The sequence below is a fragment of the Notolabrus celidotus genome, chromosome 11 (assembly GCF_009762535.1).
Source record: "Notolabrus celidotus isolate fNotCel1 chromosome 11, fNotCel1.pri, whole genome shotgun sequence".
Classification (NCBI taxonomy): domain Eukaryota; kingdom Metazoa; phylum Chordata; class Actinopteri; order Labriformes; family Labridae; genus Notolabrus; species Notolabrus celidotus.
Window position 1 is genome coordinate 16,102,162 of NC_048282.1, and position 24,031 is coordinate 16,126,192.

General features: G+C 42.8%; 1 protein-coding gene across 1 annotated transcript in view; it reads right to left on the reverse strand.

The window, feature by feature from the left end:
• The window catches only part of casz1 (castor zinc finger 1), a 44,804-nt gene extending 21,998 nt beyond the window's left edge, over window positions 1-22,806 (reverse strand). Inside the window, exons 1-4 of the mRNA XM_034696849.1 lie at window positions 22,728-22,806; window positions 8,078-8,629; window positions 2,146-3,046; window positions 517-582 (exon numbers count right to left, since the gene is read on the reverse strand). Of these exons, the coding sequence (XP_034552740.1) occupies window positions 517-582; window positions 2,146-3,046; window positions 8,078-8,629; window positions 22,728-22,806 (1,598 nt within the window). The remainder of the gene's footprint in view (window positions 1-516; window positions 583-2,145; window positions 3,047-8,077; window positions 8,630-22,727) is intronic.
• Between the last annotated feature and the right edge of the window lie 1,225 nt (window positions 22,807-24,031).

Here is a 24,031-nt window from a genome sequence, read left to right on the forward strand (position 1 = left end):
TCTAGTGTCGGCTCAAAATGAATCCAGAATGGGGGACATTGTTCTGTGTCCATTGAAACACAAGATACCTCCCCTCGCCTGATGTTTTTGTCTCTGTTGGTGTGAATGACTGACTTTTTAGATCAGTCAGTTCCTCTTGTGTTCAACAATAAATAGCAGAGCACAAGAAGACCCCAGCCTAAGCTCATATCCTCTCTGTGTCAGTCATAGCCAACACTACAGACTTGGATAGAAATATGTTCTCTTTAATGTTTTAGTGCTATACACATCATGAGCTTTTTTTCCAACCAGTTACAGTAAGCTACCATCAAATCATTTTACTTTCATTACCCCTCATCCTTCTCCTTCCTTTAAGCACATAAACTGGAGTCTTTTCTCAATCAATTTACTTCCCACAGACCACTTTCATACCAGTCAAAGAATAAAACACACCATCAGTGGATTGGAAAAAAGGCTCATCTCTGTTTTGGGTCTATGTTTTTTTTACCCATGCTGCTCATTGAAGGATTTGCATACCTGGCAATATATTTCTGGTAGAGGTTGATGTCGTCGCTAGCGGGTTTATCTGGTGGCAGGCCATTCCTAATGCAACAGCAAACACAAAAGAAACAGGATTAATGGTGAGGTTGGGCTGCCTGTTGTTAATAAAAACAAACTGACACAATATTTACTTACAAGCCGCTCCCAAACTTTGGACTATCAATATACATTTTCTTGCAGCATAACAGCATTTTCATGTGCCTTATGAATCAGGGGTGGAAGGCGCACACTTTGATGCATAGTCTCTCAATGAAAGGCAAAATGCAGGAGCAAAGGGACATTAATCTTTTATGGGGTATTTTGGTGAGTGCTCATATGCAAAACGGGATAATGGGGCTGTGGAAGAAAAGCTCTGAAAAGGTCTTTTCTGAATCCCTCTCAGGGCTTTGGCTCTAATACTGATGTCAAGTTGTCTCCAATCAGTCTGGACTCACTACAATAAAAGAAGTAAGACAACACCGCAGCTTCAGATGCATCTGGATGAAGCTAATCAGTGTGGTACCAGTGTCTACTCAGCCAGATTTGATTCAAAACAGGAAATCAAGAGCAATTTGTCACCTCACAGAGGAACACAGAGAAACCTGGTGTGCTTTTTGTCACCTGTGATGTGATTCCCTTTATGAGGTTGATAGCTGTAATATTTGTAGAATGACAGTACTGCTTCTGATGGTCTTTTTCACAAAAGGCATTTGTAGCTCGACACAGAGGGATGACCTGAGGTTAATCTGGCCCAGAGGGTAGGATACGCTGTCAGACATTCTCCCCAGGACCCCTCTCATTCCTGTACACAAGCACCAGACTAGGTCAGTTAGCCAAGCTTGCAGCTTCCCTGAGCCCCAACCAGACAAAGGCCAAAGCCTGAGGGAGATGTGCCTGAGGGCTCTTGAACAGTGTCTTTGATAGGTCTTGACTAACTAGAGACAAGGTCAAAACCAATCAAACAGACTCTGGGAGCTGTTTCCTACTGGTAGTGCACACGACTGTAGGCTAGTTCCCCAAACCCCTCGTTTGCTTCCTTTAAAGTGCACTCGTCAGGCAGTGTAGAGTCGGCCCCTGTGACTCGCCGGGAGGTTAGTCATGGCTCCAAAGTAATTAAAGGGAGAGTTGTTACACCCTAGCCAAACGAAAGAAGTCAGTCACTTTGCGATGACTGTGCTAAATCAGTCTCCACGGAGTGCTACAGCGAGTAAACACTTCATGTGCCTTCGCAACTCATCATGTCGTGGATCTATTGGGCGCTATGCGCTGTTTCACACTACATTCCTGTTGGCTGCTGTAGAGGTAGCAATTACCTTTGCGTTAGGCTAACTGACTCACAGTAGCAGTTAAGTGTATGTGAGCCTCACATTAGCTCCAAGGTGTTCCACTGGAACTTGGGATCTTTTCTATGCACTCATAAACTTTAATTTGGAAATTTAATGACAAGCTGTGTAATTTATAAGCTGATGCAGAAAAGATATGTTATGTTTTGGTTTAAAGTACTATCACAGTATGTCACACAACATTTTCTCAATAAGCACATGTCTGAGAATGATTAATAAAAGGGATTCTGTTTCTCCACTCTGAGTGTTTTGTAGTTTTATGACAATGTTTAAATAGACTTACTTTACGGATGACACAGTGCCTGTGGTGATGGAGTCAGTCTTAGAAAAGCTGGACTTTAGGTAGTCAGAGGCGTTGAAGCTTATTTGTCCTGTCTGGTCCATGGTGAGCCCTGGGGCGATGCTGGCCCCAGCTGCACCTACAGTGGGGACACCAGGAGCTCCCGGGTTCCCTGGTGCTGTAGCGAGGACATTGGGCATCAGTGAGGCTTCTGGAGTTCCCGGCATCAGCTTCTGAATTGTTCTGATGTCATACTTCGAAGGGCGGCCCACTTTTCCAGTCTTAAAAGCAATTGCGCCACCCATGTCAGGGTTGCCCTCGCCGGGCTTGAATAGGTGCAGAAATTTGACGTTCTCCAAGTCGTACTTGGAAGGTCGTTTGTAAGCATTACCGTTCTGCTGCTGTAGACTCTCACCCATCTTCAGCTTCTGGATAAAGAAGTCATACTTGGAGGCTCTGGACGCCATGTTTTGGATGTGAGAGGAATTTGGTGGCTGAGGGCTGCCCAGCTGAGGTCCTCCTGGCTGTTTGTGGTCCAGGCTTATGGGGTAGATCTGTGCCTCGGCCCCTGGGAGGCACCCGGAGGTCTGGAGCATGGTAGCGCTCTTTTCTTGGGCCAGTTTTGAGTTGAGGTCCTCTGGTTTGGGTGGGGAAGCATGCATGGGCCAAGGTAGGGCCTCACCGGCTTTTAGCTTTCGTATGTATTCTTCATACTTGGAGAAGCGGGCACGCCGTGAAGCCTCCTCACTGCTGAGGGATGAGAGGTCTGAGGTAGCGGCTTTGAGCTTCTCAAAGCTGATCTTCTTGGTCAGCTCATCCCTTACCTGCTGGTCATCATAACCGAACATTCCCAAAAATTCATTCATGGTGTTGGCTGCATAGTCTCGCAGGGCAGATGCTTCTCCTGTACAGAGAAAAATAAGAGCAAGCTCCTTGAGAAAACATGATTCTTTAATATAATTAATCTGTTTACTGAAGAGCTCATGTTTCATATTGATGTATAGCAGAAGTCTTTCTCATTTCAGAACTGTAGTAAATGTAACCACAGGAAAAGTGACTCTGCACTGCAAGCTACAACAACATCGGTACATGCCTGTGCATTTGTGTGTCTACACACAAGTAGTCTGAGCCAAGGCTTTTCCTGTTTGGGTTGCACTTAAAGTCAGTCCTGCAGACTCTGCAGGTGACTGTATGAAGGGGCAGACTGAATTAAGGTGAATTAATGTAGCAGCATGAAATAATCAAGGTTTTGAAACAAATATATCAAAAAGGAAGCTGTGGAAAAAAAAGTTAATAACTTCTAGAAAATAATTGACAATATCAGTTTGTTTCCCTCTTATTTTAGTACTTCAAAAACCAGTAATTAGAACTACTTTTTAGTGAAATTCATGCTATGCTAAGTGCAATCATTTAACCCCCTACAGAGCTAGGTGCGAGGTTTTTGAAAATAACATGATTGTGTCACCATCAAGAGTGAAAAGGACAAACCCTTTCCTTCCCTCCTCTCTTTACACATTTGTGAACTGAAACATCACTTTCATTTTAAGAGTCCATTAAATTGGACAACTTCCCCAAGGACATGGGCGAAATATCGTCAATGTATAGTTTAATTGCATTATGTGGAGATTAATTCTGGCCCATTACCTTTCATCCAGGTTAGTGCAAGAGGTCAGAGAGTTGGGTTAAGGGAAAGTGATTCTGCCTGAAAGCAGTGGAGGGAAAAAGTTCTGCATCATGAAGAGAAGCATTAACAGAAAGAGGACAGAACACAGGAGAGTGGGAAAAACTAAAAGGATGAAAAGAGACAGAGAGGAGTCAGAGGAAAGTATAGTAGTTGTGTTTCTTGATCTAACCTAATTAAAAACTAAACTGGTTGTGTCAGTTTGGACGTTAGGCAGGTTACCAGAGTATTGACAAGTGCAAGTTATGCACTTGAGGATCATTTACCATGGTCATGTACAATCTTTGGCTCTCTTAACTCCTTCCAGGAAGAGATATAGGAGCAGAGTCCAAAACCTTTATTATTGCTTTGTTTGATTGCTTTTTTCATCACCAGTGTTCATATGAGCACACAAGACATAATACCACCATCCACCGGGGTAACTTATCCACAAATATTTCTCCTCTTGTCTCAAATGTCTCAGTTATTGCTAAATCAGTCCCTGTGCCCTGCTTTTCACATCTCCTACACAGCATGTAAAATAATCCCTAAATTTCCATTCACTGTGTTGGGGTTGCTCCGCAGCACGGTGCATCAGTATGAAAGAGGATCTGCTGGATTGAAGGGACATAAAAAATTAAAGAGAAATAGATCAGGTATTTGAGAAGAAATACCTGCATGTAAGCTTCAGATCCTTTTATCAAATCTACCATGTTTTCACATCTACTGAAACCACAGACTGATATACTGTACATACAAGAGTTACAGAAGAGTTTTATTTATTCTATATTTAGTTTTTCCACTTCCTTCACCTGTTCGAGTAATTATAGCAGATAGCATTAAATGTCACTTGAATAACATCTGAACATCTGAACATATCCATCTAAAACATACAGTTTTAGAAAGTTTCACTTTCTTTTCACGTCATTTAGGTGCTGATAACTTTAGTGGTTGTTGGCATTTTACAGCTACTGTATTTATGAGGGCATCTCAGGTCATAGTATATCACATAGCTCTAAAGTTAGGGCTGACCCCCCTTCAAAGAACTTTACTTAGAGAGGAATTATATTTTAACAGAAGGTGGACTTGACATAGGGTGGGAGGAACATTTCTGATAAAAAGAGGTTTAAGAGATAATTTTGCTCAATGTAACTTTGTACTGACTGTGAAATAGTCAGAATTAAATATCTTCAATATAAAGAAACTGTAGAAAGATTAGAGGTTTTTGATATAATGGGGATTGTTTTATATTCTATTTGCTGAGGTTATATAATTTCTTTGTACTTAAAGACAGTTAGCTGAGTTTCTATCTCCTTAGAGCCGCCACGTGATGCGCTATCAATGAAAGGCAAATGATTGAGCTTGAAAGGATTATGACAGGACAGATAACCTTTCTTAAACACCATATAAATGACTTTTCTACTTAAGTATCAGACCGCCTCTTAATGAAGTCATGTGACACCCGGTAGGAAACTATATGGGGCAAGGAGGCAACCACTAATTCCATCAGACATTGAGGATAAAAAACAAAGTCAATGAAACTGAAATCTATTTTATTTTTTATTTGCCTCTCTTTTTTTCTTGTTTTTTAACACACCTGACATTTCCCTCTACACTTTCTCTGGTGTCACTGGAAAATCCACAAAGAATGGTTTCTAATCTTAACACTTCAAGCAAGCAAGTCCTAACACCAATGCAGGCCTGTCTTGTCTATATTTGCTGCAATTAGGCCACATTTACCCTCTCAGATATGATAACAGATGGGTATTCTATCTCCTTTTGGCTGACCAAACATGGCCATCAACGTGGCATAGCTTCTCTACTCACAGGACTGAGAGGCAGAGGTGTCGCTGATGATAAAGGTGCATTCTGGTGGCTATATATGGACTAATCTAGAGCTGAATACCCTCCATAGGGTGTCACTTGTGAAGCAGACCTACACAATGTAAACCATTTGGTTGAAAAATGATTTAATAAGTTGCAGGGTTTCTGTGGGATTTCATTTAGAGTAAGTTTTGAAAAGTGGGATGATTTCATACGGAGCAATCATTTAAATAGAGTTTTAAAAAGCAATTTGTGTTCATGTGAGTGAATTAAGTTAAGTGTGTTCTGTTTAAATGGACAGTGGTATCCTGATAAAGAGTTGCTTTGAATAAATGACATTATGTGAATTTGTTTGGACTAATTTGACACATACAAAACTGTACGGAGCTTCAAACTTGCTCTCTGTTTGGTTAGTTAATTAACAGGCAGTAAATAGAGAGGGCTTTGAAACTACTTGAAATGAACAATAACCTTTTACAGTGAACCCAGAATTGCAAATGGAAGTCATGGTCAAGCCTGTTTGATCCATCACTATGAGCATCTCTGTCATTGCTTTCATAGTTTTTTTTTATTGGTTATTCCATTGACTTGCTTATGAGGGCTCTAATGCGACATCTAAATTATCTAGGAAAAGTATTCTGGGGTTTTGCACTGATAGGAAATCCGCACGATGCCTCAATGTGAGGAGTTAAATGTTTTGAAGGTCGCAGTTTCTCTCATTGATCTTGCAATGTTTGTTAATTACATTGTCACTGATGTTGTGAGAGATAATTAAGCCACTATGTTTATATGCATAATTATGTGCACTCCGCATCAGCCTTTGAAAGACAGCGGCGAGAGAGAGAGAGAGCGGGGGAAAAATGTTTTAATTGTGTGCTGAGCAGAAACATGGCAATATAGATGCCCTAGTTACAATCAACAAAGAACAACTCTGAAAAAAAAAACACTCTTAAGACAAGATTTGCAACTGATGCAGTATGCTCTCCCCGCAGTCTTCAAACGGCGGCTTTGTTGTGAGATGTAAAGTAGTGAGGGAGCCAGTGCAGGGAAAGGTGTAGGCCTGATACACAGCAGTAATACATATTTTCAGACAGGCTTTTCATGGCCATGAAATAAACACAAAATGACTAATTAAAACCACAAACACTTTTTTTCGTTTAGCTCTGATATGAAACCTGCCTCACTTTCTCAGAAGCCCCTGCCCCCAATTCTGTGTGTGGCCAGAGCCACTGCTGTGCAGTTGGTGAAAACAAAAAGAAATGAAGACAAAAAGAGCATGTGAACATGACACTAAGGGAGATACCTGAACCCAGATGAAAGACCAAAAAACAGTTAAACTGATGTGAGCAAGCTCAAAACAAAACTTGTTTTTGTACCGCAACAACCGGTCTCACCTGCAAATTGCTTTTTTTTTTTCCTCTGGGTGTCTGTGAAAAGGGTTTTATCTATTCATATAACCAAGCTATGCTTTTTTTTTTCTTTTTTTTTTTTACAGTTCTGTGTGTTAACTTCTGCTATACAAAGGCCAATCTCCCTCATAGTGAGAACACATGTGGTTTTAATGGTCACAAAGCATACAACTGTAAACTGTGCTCTTTTTGTAAAAGACTGCTGTTAATTCAAACTACTACTGCGCTAAAATGACAGTTGAAAGTCTGCCAGCTTTATCTGTTTGATAATCAGTGAACTATACTGAAGGAAAACCATGTCACAATTAAACAGAGGTTATTATAAGTCATTAACAAGAGCACGTAGTATTCAAGAATTTATTGAAATTTGTTCATCTTTGCTAACCATGACTTCATGGAGTCCCTATTTTTTGTGAGAAGATAATACCATACTTAAGTGTGCTATGTGCAATATAAATCTTCTATTTCTGATTTTATCTGATCTGATCTCTTGGATTTGACAGCTGTGAAAAAAAGCAAGCTCCTCCACGGCGGACTACACCATCATGAAACAGAGGAGCTTGAAGCAGAGGCTAAGTTTAGTGAGCTTAGGGAAAATCAAAGACTCAAAATGTAATCCTGGGTGTAATATGAAGCTTAGCCTGGTCCTGCCATGCGCTCTTGGCCCACAGCTGCTGGGAGGGAGCAGAGACGGCCTTATGTTGTAAGCCTACTCCATTTATGAATTTCTTGTAGAGTTAACCACACACTGACAAGTTCCCGTTTTCCCCCCTGGCCTGCCAGTTGAATCTGTCTTTAGGGCAATAATGTCACTGGCTATTCCTAATGTAACTCTAGAGCCTCTCTCTCCGATAATGGGCACACTTAAGCTTATGTAGATGTGCCAATGTCACCCACCCTCAATCTGAGCCTCTTCCCTTTGATACTGATGTAGTGACATGTCTTTAAGGCCTAAGGGGTTAATGATAGAAGATGAAGGAATAGAGTTGAGGAATAGTTTGAGTCTGGAATAAACACCTGGATGAAAGACAGTAAAATGTACCTGGAGAGGAGAAAGGTGCTTGGCGACTCTGGGCTTCTCTTGGCTGTATATAGGTGTCATCTTTTGAAGGCCTGTCTTCAGGTTCTTTGTCGTCATGGAAACTGCCATCAAGAGACCCCGCCGCGGGCTCAGCCTCCTCTTCGTCATCGCTGCAGCCTTTGGGCTGTACCATGTACACGCCCTCAGGAGGGCTGTCTTCGTCATTGCTGACTTTGAGTTCAAGCTCCTGTTCGTCCACGGGAGCTGGTGGCTCATCGCCATACTCCCCGTTGACCCACTTCTCGATGGCCTCGCGTCTCTTCTGGTCCTCCTCTAGGCTCTGATTTAGGCTCAGGCTCTCAGGGAAGTTGGTCTCATTGTCATCGTAGTGGGAACTGCCACGCTCACTGTTTTCTGCTATACTCTGGTCTCCCTCTGCATTCTGGGAGCTGACGTCGAACACCACCTGGCGGCTCAGCTTGGCACAGATAGCATTGAGTTTTAGGCCACCTTTCCTTTTGGCGGCCATCTTGGATTTTCCTGAGGTCGTTTCAGTGCATAAACTCCTTTCAGCTGATGAAAACAAGAACAAAGACAAAGATTCAAGTTTAGTTTAAGTTGTTCAGTGCCGCTTCTAGCAACATTACACATTAACAGATAAATAACATCAAATAATTACATGTTTCTAACAATAAGCAACTTTTTCAAAGAAGATCAAGGCAAGCTTTAAGTTCCACCAGAAACAAAGTTCAAACCAGCTTTTACTTGTCAGTAACTTTCATCACGGTGGAAAAACAACCTAGAACAACAGTGACTGCTGCTATTAATAACATCCAAAGGCACTTAACAATAACAGCACAAGACTGGAAGGACACACAGAGATACTGTACATATCTTTCTAAGTCACACCTCTTCGGTCAGCTCAGTGTTTAACACCACGGTGGAAAAAAAAGGAGAAAAAAAGTGCAGGCAGCTGAAATCACAAGCTGATAGGTATCAGACCCCCTATGGTACTACAAGCAGCAAAAACATGGCTACATAATCCTTCACATGACAGCTCTATAGAGACACCGTGAAATGTTATCTTCACTCTCACCTCAAGAGGCTGTGGTCCTGCGACTGAGTGGGGGGCTGCACAGTGTTAAAGCTGTCAAGATGTGGAGTGAAAACGCTGAGCACTTTTTAGCTTTTTGGAGCCGTGCTCTAATGTTGGCTATTCAGTGGGCTTAGACTCAATAACAGGTTCTGCAGAGGCTGCTGGTTTCACTTTATTAAAGGAAAATAATAAACCATGAATACATGGTCCTTCATTCAAAGGCTGTCTTTTAGTGCTGATCTAGCCAAGGCAGCAGCATGTGTACATCAAACAAAAAATGTTGTAGTTACCTTGTTGTACATATCTCTGCTTAACAAGACATACTGCACAGTCTCAACATTTGTTTTCTCCCAGTGCGGCCTCACTGAACAATAGAGCATGATAGAGTGTGCTTTGGGGCAGGAATGGGTGGCATTATTTCAACCCAAGTGGGGCTATCTTTATAACATGTCCTCTGATGAGGCAGGAACAGCTGCCTGTGGCATTCCATATCCAGAGCTGCCTTTTTAGGGCAGAAACTGCACTCTGGTACCTTTCACTTTATTTCCAGAGCCACCAAAGTTCACCTTCCAACTGCATTTTGCTGAATAAAAATCAAGGCCAGATCTTTATCAAGTTGTAAATAACTTTAAAGAAGCAAGGAGGAGGAGACTGCTAGTAATAGAGGCTTGGAAAAAAAAAGCAGTAGAAACTCCAGAGACCAGACAAACATGGTAACTTAAACAGTTTACTCTGTTTTCACTCAGCAGTTTTAAAGCTCTGCCAGCTAGGCCCTGTAAAAAACAGTTCAACTGCATGCTACAGTTGACATTTTTTTTTTGTTTGAAGTTTTATTGAATATAACTCAGTCCCGCTGTGGTAAAGATAATACACTATGCAGTGCTATGAACACATCATATCGGCAGAAAAAAATATGAGTTATCAGAGGTAACTGAGTTCTATCTTAAAGAGTCGATTCACTCTCTATAACAATGAGTACAAGCCTCCTCATTATTCCTCAGCCATAAAGCCCAGCACAATCATGTGTGAGCCATTGCCAGCATTATGTAAATCACATCAGTGCAACATAAAATCCTGTTTTCATTTTCTTTTGCAAAGCTGTGGGATCATTAGAGGATATACAATCTGAAGGAGTTTACAGATCACCCCATTGCCAGACAATGCATCCCGTGCTCCCCACACATGCTTTCTCAGTTACTGTATTTACATTGCACACTTCCTCCCCTGAAACAATGACTTCAGGAATTATGTAGTTTTGAGTGGGCTATATATCAGCGGCACATTACTGTACAATTTAGTGTTGGACAATTGCAGGCGGAGGTGAAAGGGTCACCTTTAAGAGGACAGCAATTTTGGAATCAGCTGGAAAAACTATTAGGAAGTGGAAGACATAAATTTTCAAGTTTTTTTTTTTTTTTTTTCAGAAATACTCCACAAAGGAAGATTGAGGTCATTTGGGTGTTGCAGTGGAGGTCATTTTTCTGTTTACTGCATTCAGTATTTCATGCTTTAACTACCGATTTCCTTTGCATTGAAATCTCAAGCTCCTTGTAGGAAATGACCCCTACACAGTTGTTTCTTTCCATTAGTGAGTATTTATGTATGGTTCTCTGCAAACAATAAGGACAAAGTGCTACTTGTGGAGCCAGCTTGTAACTAAATTAACAACTTTGCCGCAGATTCAGTGTTTATTTTTGAAAGTAGGATGTGCTTTAAAACTGTGCGCTACCCGTGAGGAGGAACATGTTATGGTTCAGTGGTTTATGGAAGCTGTCTAAACTATTATTTATGCTGAGGGTTTCTGTCCACAGCAGGTTTTTGCCATTGCTTACAATAGGGATTGCTATGGTAACACTAAGCTGTTTACCTCAAGTCGTTTGTGTGCATGATAGCGTACAATGAGATAAAATCTGTGGGGACCTACATGAAAGAACAACTTTTCCCTCTGGGACTGAATCCCCCACCTCCCTGAGAGTCCAGTAAGCATTCTGCCTTATTAATGAATATCAGAAAGAAAAACAACACTGTCACATGCATTGGACATTATTTACAGTCTGTTTTAGCCTGGTGTGCTAATTGTCAAGGAGGAGACACCTCAGTAAGCACTGGGGGTTGGAAAAATAGACAGGTTTGAATTTGAGCACAACAGCTGAAACTAATTTTTCCGATTGCTTATGTTAGCTGTGACACTATTTTTACTGGAAACAGTGCAGGGCCACAAAGGAGCGCCATTTATTGTCTGTATAAGGCCAAAACCTGAGGAAAAAGTCAAGAAACTATTTTGAATAGGTCAGGTTCTTTTTCATCTTCAGTCAAAAATAAGAGCATCAAAGTTCCCTCTGTGTCTGTTTCTTCTCAGTGCTGGATAACACAGCTTGTGTTCATGTCTAGCTCTCCCCACTTAAAAACTTACTCTTTCACAGCTCAAAGCCCCACAGGTCTTGTTGGTTTTTGATGCAGAGTCTCTGTTTGTGTGCCAGAATGATATCATGCCCAATCAAGTGGAGTTTCAAATCCTAATAACGCTGTTGGAAGTGCATTATTTGTGTGAACGTGCACAGACTGCAATCAAGGCAGCTTCGGGTAAAGAATGTGGGAGTTAACAATGGCTGTGACTTTACTTCTTCCTAACAAACAAGACCAGGGCGCTCATGTCCAAAAAGCTTTTTGCTTCTATCTTATTAAAGATGTAAAGAAAAAATAGAGGATTGAATAATGTGACTCTTGTATATAATCAAATGCAGAGCAGCACCATAAATTCACCGACTCCCTGCAGTGTTTCCAGTTTGTATGGAGCAAGCATAAGGAGGGTCCGTAAATAAGAGAGGTAGATATAACCTGTTTAAGCTGTGGCTTATGTCTTCTCCTAATCAAACACAGGTACCGGGCTTGTTGTAGATTCCTGCTGAGTTCCTACATGACTGACACAGGGACAAACCCCCCGCAATATCAGGAGTTAATTAATACAAACAGGGTCTGGGAGATGTCTGTTCAGCTCAGGATTATTTTACAATATGCAACAGAGAGTTGCTTTAGCTCTAAAGAAAAAAAAGCTTGGTTATAACTTTATGAACCTTTGGCAGATTAATCGACAAGGCTGCAGCTCCCTGTGTGTAGCTCACTGAACCTTTTGTGTCTCTCGCTCCCAAGAGAGATGTATATGTGAGAGTGTGTGTGCATGTGCGTCTCAGGGAAATCACTGAGCCACACAGGCAAACATACACAGACACACTTGAAATTACCATGTTTTTATATTTGTAAATTTACAACTTGCAGGAAGAGACTGTTTTCCTCTTCTCTCTTTTTCCTCTCTCTCTCATGGCACGGTAGAGAGGCAGCGGCAGCCGCAAGGAAGTCAAGCGTAAAGCCACTGATGGACAACTACGCCACGACACCCAGACCCCAGCATCTGGCCCCTCTCTCATTTTTATTACACAAGAATAACAATAAGCAGGTCGTCGACCCCGCAGTGAGATTTTGCCACAGTTTTCCAACAGTCGGTGCTGCCGATGCTGAGAAATTTCCATTTTTCCGCATGCATATTTAATTGAGTTTTGTCCCAGTGGTGCGGAAATGATTTGTTTTTTGCTCTCTGTTCACTTGACTCCTCTTCGGAGTCGCTAACCCTGATTAAGACGTTCCCGTTAATTTCCCAGCGCACACCTTTTTTTTGTGCATTAATGGTTCTGATCGTCTAATTAAAACTTCTCAGCTCGGCTGCTGATCACCGCTCGTTGTGCCTCTGACCTGAAGTTTTAATTGCCGCATCAGAAGCGATAATAATAATTTTGAGGTTCTGATGATTAAAAACAATGCCATTGCCAACTAGTTGATAGATGGGGGTTTAGGGGTGGGTACATCTGAGGAGAAGTTTACGTAGAGAAGGGATTTAGAAAGGGGGTGTAAAGTCGAGTATACACAGTGGGGGTAGACTACTGTAAGTGATCACTGAGGGGAGGGAGGTGGCAGAGCATATGGAAGTCTCCCTGTCCTCTTGTCCCTAAGAGTGTTCCCTGAAGAAACAGGTTTTTCTGGGACTGGGACTTAGTTTTCCCCACCTCAAATCTGAATCTAGCACTTACTGATCCACTTTTTGAGCTTTACTCACTCGGCAGGTTCACCAGGTTGAAAGGAAAGAGAACAAGAGGTACAGAGAGCATGAGAGGAGGCACGATAAAGGCACATAAAAGATGACCACAGTCCAATGCCCTCTGCTTATTTTCATAAAAAGATAATAGCTCTGTGGGTGCAGTACAAAAGGCATATTGTTCATAAAGTGACCGAATGGAAAAAAAGGAACCTACAGTGACTGTTGTCTCTGTCATAAAACATGATACTGATTAGATTTATATGATACGTGGATTACTGTCAAAACAGGAGAAGTGGGTTTTAAGAGTACTTTCCCTTCATACTGTACAGGTTCAGAAACCTGCAGTTGTGTTACAGAGAGGCACTGTGCACTCAGGAAACTTCCACCAACACTGATATGTCAAATTTAGTTCTTTTTTTAACCACAGGATTTCTCATTGATTTTTAGGTTCCACTACAAGATCAATGTTTTGCTGCGAATCGTACTGTAAATGCACGTGGCTGCACCAATACTGTTAAAAACACATGGACAAACAGTGAGGAGGTAGCTGTCTCCTCTCCTCTGCCCCCTAACCTCCCTCCCCTTGTCTCTCCCTCTCTCCCACAAATGTATTTTATTATTAATCAGTTGGTTGCACATCTGCCTGCCTGTTGTTTTTTTTTTCTATCAATAAAGCACTTATTGCTTTTAGTCTAGAATGTGACCTTGCACATTGTGTGCTGTCTTTCTGGGGGTGCTGACCTTGAAGGACCCGTTTGGACTATTACACTCCAGCTCAGTCCACGGGCTGTTATCAAACACAGTCCCTCAGCCAAGGGCTACGCTCCCTTAACACCGCTGCTAAGCACAAAGAAGACGCTGCAGGACAAAGGCAGACACAAACGGCCTCAGTATGACACACACACACACACACACACAAACACACACACTGCACAGGACAATGGCTGAAGAAAACAATGTATATTTCAAGTGCAGACGGAAGAGGAAAGACGCTGAACTTGAGGGCAATCAGGCAGGAAAGTTGAAATCTAAGGACAAATACGCCCTCCGGCTTCATCACAAACAGGGTAATTATGGTGTTTTCCAGAACAGAGGACAAGCAGCCTAAAATGGTCTAAGGGAGAGAGGAAAAACAATCTGACATGAGTGACAAGAACCATTCTGACAGCCACGTACCAAAACAGCCAACTTTTATTGAGTTTGCTGCTTAGGGTAATTCATGGGACACATGGCTAACTTGTTAAAATTGTACATCAAATCTGGACTCACAGCTGGCACCAGATGATGTCTTAATTTCTAAATGTTGCAGGAGGCAAAAACTTTGCTCTGAGAAATACACAATCGCACACAGTCCCATGCCCTGACAGACTGAACAGGGGAAATTTATTCCTGCAGCTTTGTTTTGAAGCTCAGCTCCCATGTTCATTTTGAAGACACCAGGAGTGCAATATGATAAGCAAACCGCCATGGTAAATGAGCAGACGACCCTGTGTCCCTCCCTCATGGTTGCTGCGCGTGGTTCGGCAGCAAGGCAGTGTGGGTAGTACAGTGGAGAAGGGGCTCAGCGGTGCACCTCTCAAGGGCCCTTGAGCTAATATCTGTACAGATTAACTGCTTCAGTTGTATTTTGGTCACGGGGATCTCTCTTCGCCTTTGTGGCTTGTTGGGAGGGAGAAGGGGTGATGTGTGTGAGTGTGTGTATTGTGCTGATTTAAGTGTTGGTTACACTCTTTTTTCTGGGCAAAGTGAACGGCCTGCTAGCCCAAGAGGTCAGACGCAGCTAGGCTGGTGTGTGTCAATCCATGTTATTATCTTTGAAGCCATATTTAATTCACCAGAATCCGGAGCTACACTGCTGAGTAAGTTATCCCCATCCTGTTACCGTCACCTACCCCCTCTAACTCTCCGCAGGACACATGCACACATGCGCGGACACACACACACACACACACACACACACACACACACACACACACACACACACAAACACACACACACACACACACACACTGTGTCAATCCTCCAGGGTAAACTCAGCACACGCCGCTCCATTAGTTATCAATTAAGTCTGGAAATCTCCACCTGGCTTACACACACACACACACAGATGAAGCCGGCACATGTACGTAGCACCCCTCTCTACAGGAAGTTGAGGAGAGCGTGCCTTATTTGACTACCAGTGTGGGTGATGGAGTGTGTGTATGTGTGTGTGTGCGGGTGGCACTGTTGTCCATGAGGTTAACCTTGATATGAGGCCCTGTCAGGCCAGATAATGTCAATCAATGACAAGCCCTCACAGATAACCCCTAATGTGAAGCCTAAAAAGCAAAGCTGTTTAGATCTTTAGACATGCCCCCATTCACCAGCATATGAATTGCATTACAAGGAAATGAGCTGTGGCATTTCTTTAATAAGACTCTTAAGACATTTTGACAGCATATAAGGCACTCTGCCGTTAAAAAAAATTAAATAAAGCCCCTGCTGACAAAGCCTCCTCACACAAGGCAGTGTTGTGATGGGCAGATCTGAGTCCCTGTTAAGTGGAGGAGAGGAAAAGACATGCAGGGAGGGGGAGGGAGGAGGAAAAAGAAGGTTGGACCTTTCCCTTCTTTTTCTCAGGCTCTCAGGGACTTCTTAATTGATTTCCAAGGTTAGGTTTTGAATTTGTTTTTCAGATTGGGGGCCATGTGAATGAGAGTGCAAGTCCATGGTTTTTAGGCAATTTCCCCAAATTCAGCCCAGTTTGGAATGTTTGCATCAGGTCTTCTTGGCCTCCTGCCTCCTTCCCCCCTCCTGCCTCTGCTTCTTTTTCTCCGCTCACTCTTCTTCTCTGAGAAAAAAAGCAGGCGACATTTACCCCAAAAAGCATGTATTTCCAGACAGGATGCCGGTGCTGACAGCATCGATCCCTGGCTGCCATTAAAAAATTTGCTCTGCCTGACAGACTTTTCCTCTTTTGGACTTTACATGCGGCACAATGAATCACAGGTGCCAGTTAAAATGTCATCTTGGCCAGGTTTTCCACCTGTCCAAAAGTGACCCATGGTTCACCAAAAAATCTGAGACTTTTTCTAACACTTACTGTTTTTTAACACATTCTTCACTTTCAAAAGTTCAATGTGTTCTTCTTATGAAGCTCCATTAAATTTTGATCAAAACACATTCTTTGTAGCGCTAAGTGAGGAAGTGATGAGACTGAGTCTTCCTGCTCCTGGGATTTACATTTTTCAGACCCTGGGGCTGTGAATCCGCTGTGACAACTTTTGTTTTACTTTTCTGATAAGCAGGAAGGAAGTGACAACAGTGTTGAAATGATATGTATGTCACTTTAAAGTCTCTGTGTGTGTATGTGTGTGTGTGTGTGTGGTGGAAAGTGTGAGAATGTCCACAACATAATGTAAATGCATACATTAAGTGGCTCAGAACAATTAAGAGGGTGTGTTGTTGTATGTCTTCTTGTGGACAGCAGGGCATTGTGCTCTGCGCTCTTGTTCTGCTCCTCTCTAACTAGAGGTCTGCAGGTCACGTCACTTGCTCTGAGACACACAGACTAGCAAATACATACTCTAACATTCCTACACACTGAGGAAAAAGTGAGGATCTGCAGTGAGGATAAACACACCACTGCGCCAGAGACAGCACTGAAACAGTGTGCTTTACCGAAAAGTTCTATGTGAAGTGGAGGCAGAACTAAACGCTGCAGTTTTCACCTAAAACAGGAACATTCTTGTTTCTGGGAGTTCAATAGACGGAGGAATGTGCCGTGACTGAATTTGAAGGTGTGATAAAACAACACTCACAAAAAGAGAGAAAAAAAAAGGAAAACGGCTGTGAAACGATGAAACAAGCAAAGCGGCTTGACAGGAAAAAAAGAATGCCTTCTATTTTGGGTCTCAGTATACAAAAGGAAGTGCTGCTAAGTTGACTCAAACAAATAAATTTGCTTTTGATAAAACCACAGCGACTACTTTTGCATTCTACACCAAACCCACTTTGTTTCCTGCATCTTTATCTTCATGACTTGCCACATTTGTCAGAAGCCACTCACTAAATTGTCAAGCACAAACAACTGACGGTTTTCAAACGGTTCAGTGTTGACGGCTTAAAATGTAATTTTATTTGAAAAGTGACAGGTTAAAGGAAAGCCTCAGAAGTGAGCATGGAGTGCTTGCCTGTTTGCGCTGTATCCAGCTGCCCGTTTTACATTTCTCCAACATTAATATTCCTCTTATTATTATTTTAAAGTGAAAACGGATACTCTGTTGAAGTGCAAATCTGATGAATTACGGGAGCAGATTGCTGCTATTAATTATTAAAACCTATTTTATAAATATTCAGGTCTGTCATGCATCTAATAATGAACGCTTTAGAGGAGGTTACTTCCCGTGCGCATCCTAATGTGTCAGAAATATCACTTTTAATCACGCCCGTGTCAGCGAGTGCCAGGTTTGAACCTGCCGAAAAAATCTACCAAATCAAGGAAACTCAGCTGGCCTACTCCTGTGCTCATCACTGCTCTTCCGTTCCTGCTGTTTCCCAGGATCCAGGTTCTTCTCCTGCCCCGTCTAAAGGGGTGGTGAAAACCTCACAGCTCCCCGCTGCATTCTTACTGTGGTAATTTGAATGGAGAATAATGCATCGGCAGCACTCTACCCTTCTGGACACACCTAGTCCCAGTGCTACTGCTGCCATATGCTGTGTTGATACATATTCATAACACTTTCTCGTGTGTTGAGTGTTGGTGTGCAATGAGGCTTAAATGAGTGTCTCACAACTTCAAATGGGAAGAGGAAAAAAGAAAAGAAAAGGGAGGCACAAAGAAAGTTGGATCGCACTTGCCCCTTTTTTTTCACTTCCCTCCTTTCTTTGCTCCCTCCTCCACAAAGATGACAAGTTTTGTGTGCTGATGGGTGATCCCGGAGCTTTTATGAGGAAGACGCAGGAGGCTGTGAAGTTTCGGGACTATCTTCAAGAAGATGTTAGAGGCAGCAACTAACATGGTGGGACACACTGAGGTGTCAGGTCTTACATATATAGGGAGAGAGTCACTTGAGCTGTATGATGGCCTCTATATACTCCAAGAAGTATATGCATATGATACACACATCTAGATAGAGACACACACACTGTGAGGCACTCTAAGATTAACGCTGTCAGAGCTACAATGATACCCCTTCATTATCTGCACACGGGGCCTCCTTCGTGCGCTCGCTTGCCTCACTGTCCTCTCCACTGCTGCTCTATAGAGGTAGTAATTACTAAAGCTAACATTTCTTGCTCTCTGTGCCTTCAACTACCCTCCACTACCCCATTATTTCTTCTTTCTTTTGCATCCTTTTAAGTGCCTTGCCAGCCTTTTGCCAAATGGTGACACAGCTGAAGGTATGCCAATGTTGATGGCAGCGCCAGCATGGCCCACTGTGTGTGAGTGGAATGTTTTATTATGAGATCATTTGGTACCCAGCTGATGTGCAATAAAGGCACAGTGTGGTACCCCAGATCCAGATCAGTCCTCTGGGTCAAACACTCATTGCGGTACAACAACAGATACATGCTTGATGTACCACTGAAGTATCTGTTGTACTATACATTGTTGGTTTAACAGGCTGTGATCAGACAGATGCTCCCTCTTGCATGACATTTTTCATTACCAACAATGCTCCAACTCTTTGGCTTTCTTCTTCTTCTCCCACTGGAACTATGGCGTTATCAAAGGTGATAGCTTGCCCAGGCGTATTTTCTCAAACGTCTTCTTCAGCCAACCATTTCCCATGCCGCTCTCGGGTAAACGTCACTCATGAAAACCAGGGAAGATTTGATGGTGAGATCAAAAAGAGAGGAAGGACAGCGAGGAGAGCTGGGAGAATGGGGGAAAAAGGAGGAATGATACCCTCCTCCCCTATCAGACACCAACAAGCGCTGAGGGAAATTCCTCAGAGCGGAGCTTGTTTTTTCAAACGCAAATACAACAAAATGCCGGGTGCTGCCATGAGACGTCAAAATGGGTGATTTTGACTTCAGAGGGTCTTCAGATGCTTGAGGAGTTGAGGGAACAGAAGGTACCAGCAGGCTGTTAACAACCAACATGGGAACCACGCCAGAAAGACTGTCTCCTCCCAAAATGCCAATCGGCACCAGATCAGTAAAGGCTTCCACCGCACCGTAATACCCCACCTGAGCTCTTTCATCTGCCGAAAGTAAAATGGCTTCAAAGTTCACCAGCTGCTGTATGTCTGATATTTATTGTACCATTGGGATGACATGCTAAAAGGCAAAATTTCTACAAAAGGTTTCATAAAGGCAGGAGGACAAAAAAAGAGAGTTTCCTAATGAGACAGAAAGCTTCTACAGGTGTCTTGAGAGAACAAATGTACGTTGTTTGCCTTACAGAGTGATTTTCATCAGCTAATCAAAGACTTGTTTCGTTTCTTTGGAGACCTGAGTTGTGTTGTGACACGCCGAGAGGGACGTCCGCATTTTCTCCGGTGCTGTTCTCGCTCATTCTTGGAGCATTAGGCTCACTCTAAATAGCCTCAAGGAGATTAGGCTGGCTCATATTCAAATCCACATTTCTTCCAAAACCCACTCCACGAGTGGGCCAAGGAGATCAGTACAGGAGCCTGGTGAGACGGTAGTCAGAGGAGATTCTGTCACATATAAATCAGCTGAGAGGAGGAAAAGAGACGGGGAGGAAGAGTGGGAGAGAAAGGCTGAGGTAAAAGACAAACAAGTGTTGGCTCTGCTATATGAGTTTAGTTAGCTAGAGAGTTAGTGCATGAGTTATGGCAAGCGGAGGACTGAGGGACGCTGTATTTATGAGGGGACTGAGTGAGTGTTAAATCCCTGGTAAGAAATAAAGTCGTCCCTGAGCGAACAAGGGAAACATTTCACTCAGTCTAAGAGGTGCCTTGAAAAAAAAAATGAAAGCCATCCTTCTTCCAGGGGAAGCACTATTCCATATTCCCCAAAATTGCTTTATTCTCAAAAAATGCCATAGATCACATTCAAGTGGATTGAATCTCATATTTGAATAGAGAGGAGGATCTCCGTGTGCATAATATCAGGGAAGCGCATGAGCCAAGGAAAGGGAAAGAATCTGATTCTTCTAAAATTGCATGCGGATTTTCTGAGGGATCTTTGGCTAAAGGGGTCTGCCAAAACACACAGTGCACTTGTTGCAGTGCAAAGGTTCATCCAAGAAAAGTTTTCCACTGTGGTTTACCCTGGAAAAAGTTTGGGGTTTTTATCAATTCAAAAATTGAAATTAAGCTATCTTAAATACTCTTGATATCAATCTTTGTAAATGTAAACTGAGTATTTTAAGGGGGGGGGTTCTTAAAAAACTTACAATATTTATTGTAGTCTTGACACATTTTACAAACAAAGGAAGGCAAACAGAAAGGGGAAGCTTCCCATTGCATTTTGTGCATATTCAAGTCAGACTTATCTTCAAACCCTGCAGTGGTAATAACAATTATTACTTAAAAAGGCTATATTTTTGCATTAACTTAAAAGGCTGTATCTTTTTCTTTCCCTCCAGCCTGTGCTGCCTCACTTACCCTAAGTATCTTCATAAATCACCAGTTACTGTTAACATGTACTCCACAATTCAGTCATCAATCTCCTACCAGGTCAGAGTGAAAACAGAGGGGGAAATGTCTGCTTAGTAAAATGTCTCTCTCGTGAATGCTGCTACCACCACCCACTACCAAAACACACACACACACACTCACACACGCAGCAGCAGTAGCATGCACACACATCAGTTAAATAACAAACACACGCGCCCGGCACACAGCAACCAGAGCAGTCCTTTGGGACATGGGAGCGGTTGCCAGATCGCCACGGTAACGCAAGCCAAATTCAATTCTGACTTCACCTTTCACTCGGGGAGCCCGTTCCATTTGTTATAAAAACAAATAAACAGCAAACGTCAAGTTACAGCCGGCCAACTTCTTGCTCGTCTTTCTTTTCTTCTTTCTTTTTTTCTTCTCTGGGCCTCGACAAGAAAAGTCAGGCCCAGGCTGAAGCAGGAGGCTGTTAGAGAGACAGACACCCACAGGGCCGCGTGTAAATCTGTGTTTATGTTCACAGAAACTGTATTTATTTAACTAAAAGGAGAAAATCTAATAGTACACGAGGTGGATTATTCCTCTCACAACAGTCTCCACAAGGGAGAAAAGGACTCTCTAGTCTTTTTTCAACCAACACTGTTTACATCAACAGAGTGGAAAATCCCTCAGATTACCAATCTCTTAATCACAACATCTGTATCTAAACAGCCAGATCAATCTTGTCCGATACCGCAAACTACCTCTTGTCATATCCGGACACATCTGCACTTGACATATGAGTGGAAGGATTTTAGGTGCTTTTGAATAATGTCTATTTTGAGTCTGTTGAGTAGTGTCTTGAAATCTTACATTCTTTCCCTTTACATTTAAGTAAAGTTTATTTATCTCACATCAGACTGTAACAGCCTGGAAATCACACCATTGTAAGTAAAGTACGTGCCATGATATGCGCTAAAATGTGATAAGTGGTGTAAGTAGGTTTCTTGCTTGAGTTAAGAAGATGAAAACTTGAATTTAAAACTTTGTCAGACAAAGAAAGACTTGATTTAAAAATGTATTTGCATTAAAAGTAAGTAACAGTTATCAGGAAACTATAAAAAGTAAAGTAGTCATCATTATTAATTGCCCATTTTAGATTAATAAATCATTATTAAATTCAGCATTGATGATTATTTCTTTTTAAGACAAGCAGAACTTATATGTTAGAGTTAGACGTGTAGAGATCAGATGGATAGTGTAATAAACAACTTTTCCCTGAAAATCCTAAAAAAAAATCATCATAATTGATTATTATTCTGTAAAATAATGAGTTTCTTAAACTAATGTAAGGGAGAAAAAGAAAGTTGTACATTTTAAAGTGAAAGCACTTGAAAACTGGGCAGTACGATATGAGTTGCTTTCCACCACAAAGTCATAAACATAACTGTAAAACATAAAAAGTGGAACTGTGAAGTGCTATAAGGCACAAAAGTCAACAAGAGAACTTTAGAGGAAGCAGCACACAATTTAAACTAATCAAACACATCACTGTCCTCCAGTGCATTGTGGGTAAAAAAAAAAAAAAACTCAACATTTTTCAAGCAAACTAAAAATGCACCTGCTATGTGTCCTCACTCTTGCCCACAATCTCTGCCCCCCCCCCCCTCCCTCTCTGTCACACACACACACACACAAACTCACACACTCTTTGACACCACCCACCAAATTACTACACATGCGTGCCTGACTCATGCCAACTGCAACTAGTAGCAGTCCCGTTCACCTCGAGGTAGCACTCAACTCCTGCTAGTGTGTATGTGTACGTGAGTGTGCGTGTGTGTGTGTGAGGGGGGGAGAGAGAGAGAGGGAGAGAGAGTGAGAGGGGAGAGAGAGAGAGAGAGAGAGGGAGAGTAAGGTGTGTGTGAGTCTTACCTGGCAGCAGACCGCCCTCTGCGCTCTGTCTCACCTCTCCCTCCTGCCCTGGAAGAATTCTCTCCACAAAGCAAGGCATTTTCTCCTCAACTGCTCTCTGCCAAGCCTCGTCTCTCTCTCTCTCTCTCTCTCCCCCCTCTGTCTCCCTTTCCCTCCCTCTCTACTTCTCACTCCTTTCCTCTTTCCCACCCTGTCCTCCTCTCTCGCTGTCTATCTCTCCTCCCTCCTTACCCTCCCCCTCGCTCCCCCCCTACCCACCCCACCTCTCTCTGAGCACAGATGTCGAGGCTGTGCGAGTTTACCCACTTTACCAGTAGGGGTCCTTCATCGCCCTTCTCCACCCCACAGACACACGGGGGAACAAAACACACACACACACACACACACACTCTCACACACACAGGCCCCAGGAAGAGAGAGCCACTTAACGGGCGCCCTCCTGTCACTGCTACAATGAGAGCCCTGTGCCGAGCAGCACGGCTGTATGAGCTGTGTGCATTTGTTTCAGTGTGTGTGTGTGTGCGCGCGTGTGTGAGAGAGACAGAGAGGGAGACAGGTGTGAAGTGGGTAGTGTGCACAGGGAGCTGGCCCTCGGCCCTTTCCAGCCCTGTTCAGCGCTGTTCGGCTGGGCTCGGTCCTGGCTCCTGGCCCCTGAAGTGTAGTACAGTAGTGCCTCAAACACACACATACACACACTCACGGGGAATATGAACACACAGATTGACTTACAGTGGGTCCCTCAGAGCCAGCAGCCAGAAAGAGAGAGACTGAGAGATTGTGGGCATGCAAAAGCATACACCCTTTCACTCATACACAAAACAGACACACGCACACACTCACAAGCACAAACACACACAGAACAACTGCTGCTGTTTGCTACTGCTGCTGTTGACAGTGATAACATGTGCTTTGTGCCCTATGTGTGTGTCAGTGTGCATGTGCATGCTTGCACAAACACACACTCATACACGAACACATAGCGGATACCTATCCACTCTCGTATTTCAGGTCTCTGTTCTGTCCATCCTTTTTTTTATTTCTAAAAAGAAAACAGTCCTCATTGACACTGGCATGTGAGATTTGAAGGCTCTTAGCTAGCGTACAGTGGGGAATTTCTAGTTTCTCTCCTACTTGTGGGGCACTTTTCACATTGCAATATCAGTACAGGGGGAAAATTAGCTGTCCTGCTGAAGAATGTCAGAGCTTGTTACGCCTCTAAGTAAAAAAAAAAACAGAAGATCGAACAGAGTCTAAATAAGTCTGAAATGATCTGCTTTGTTCAACATCATTTTGACAACTGCATT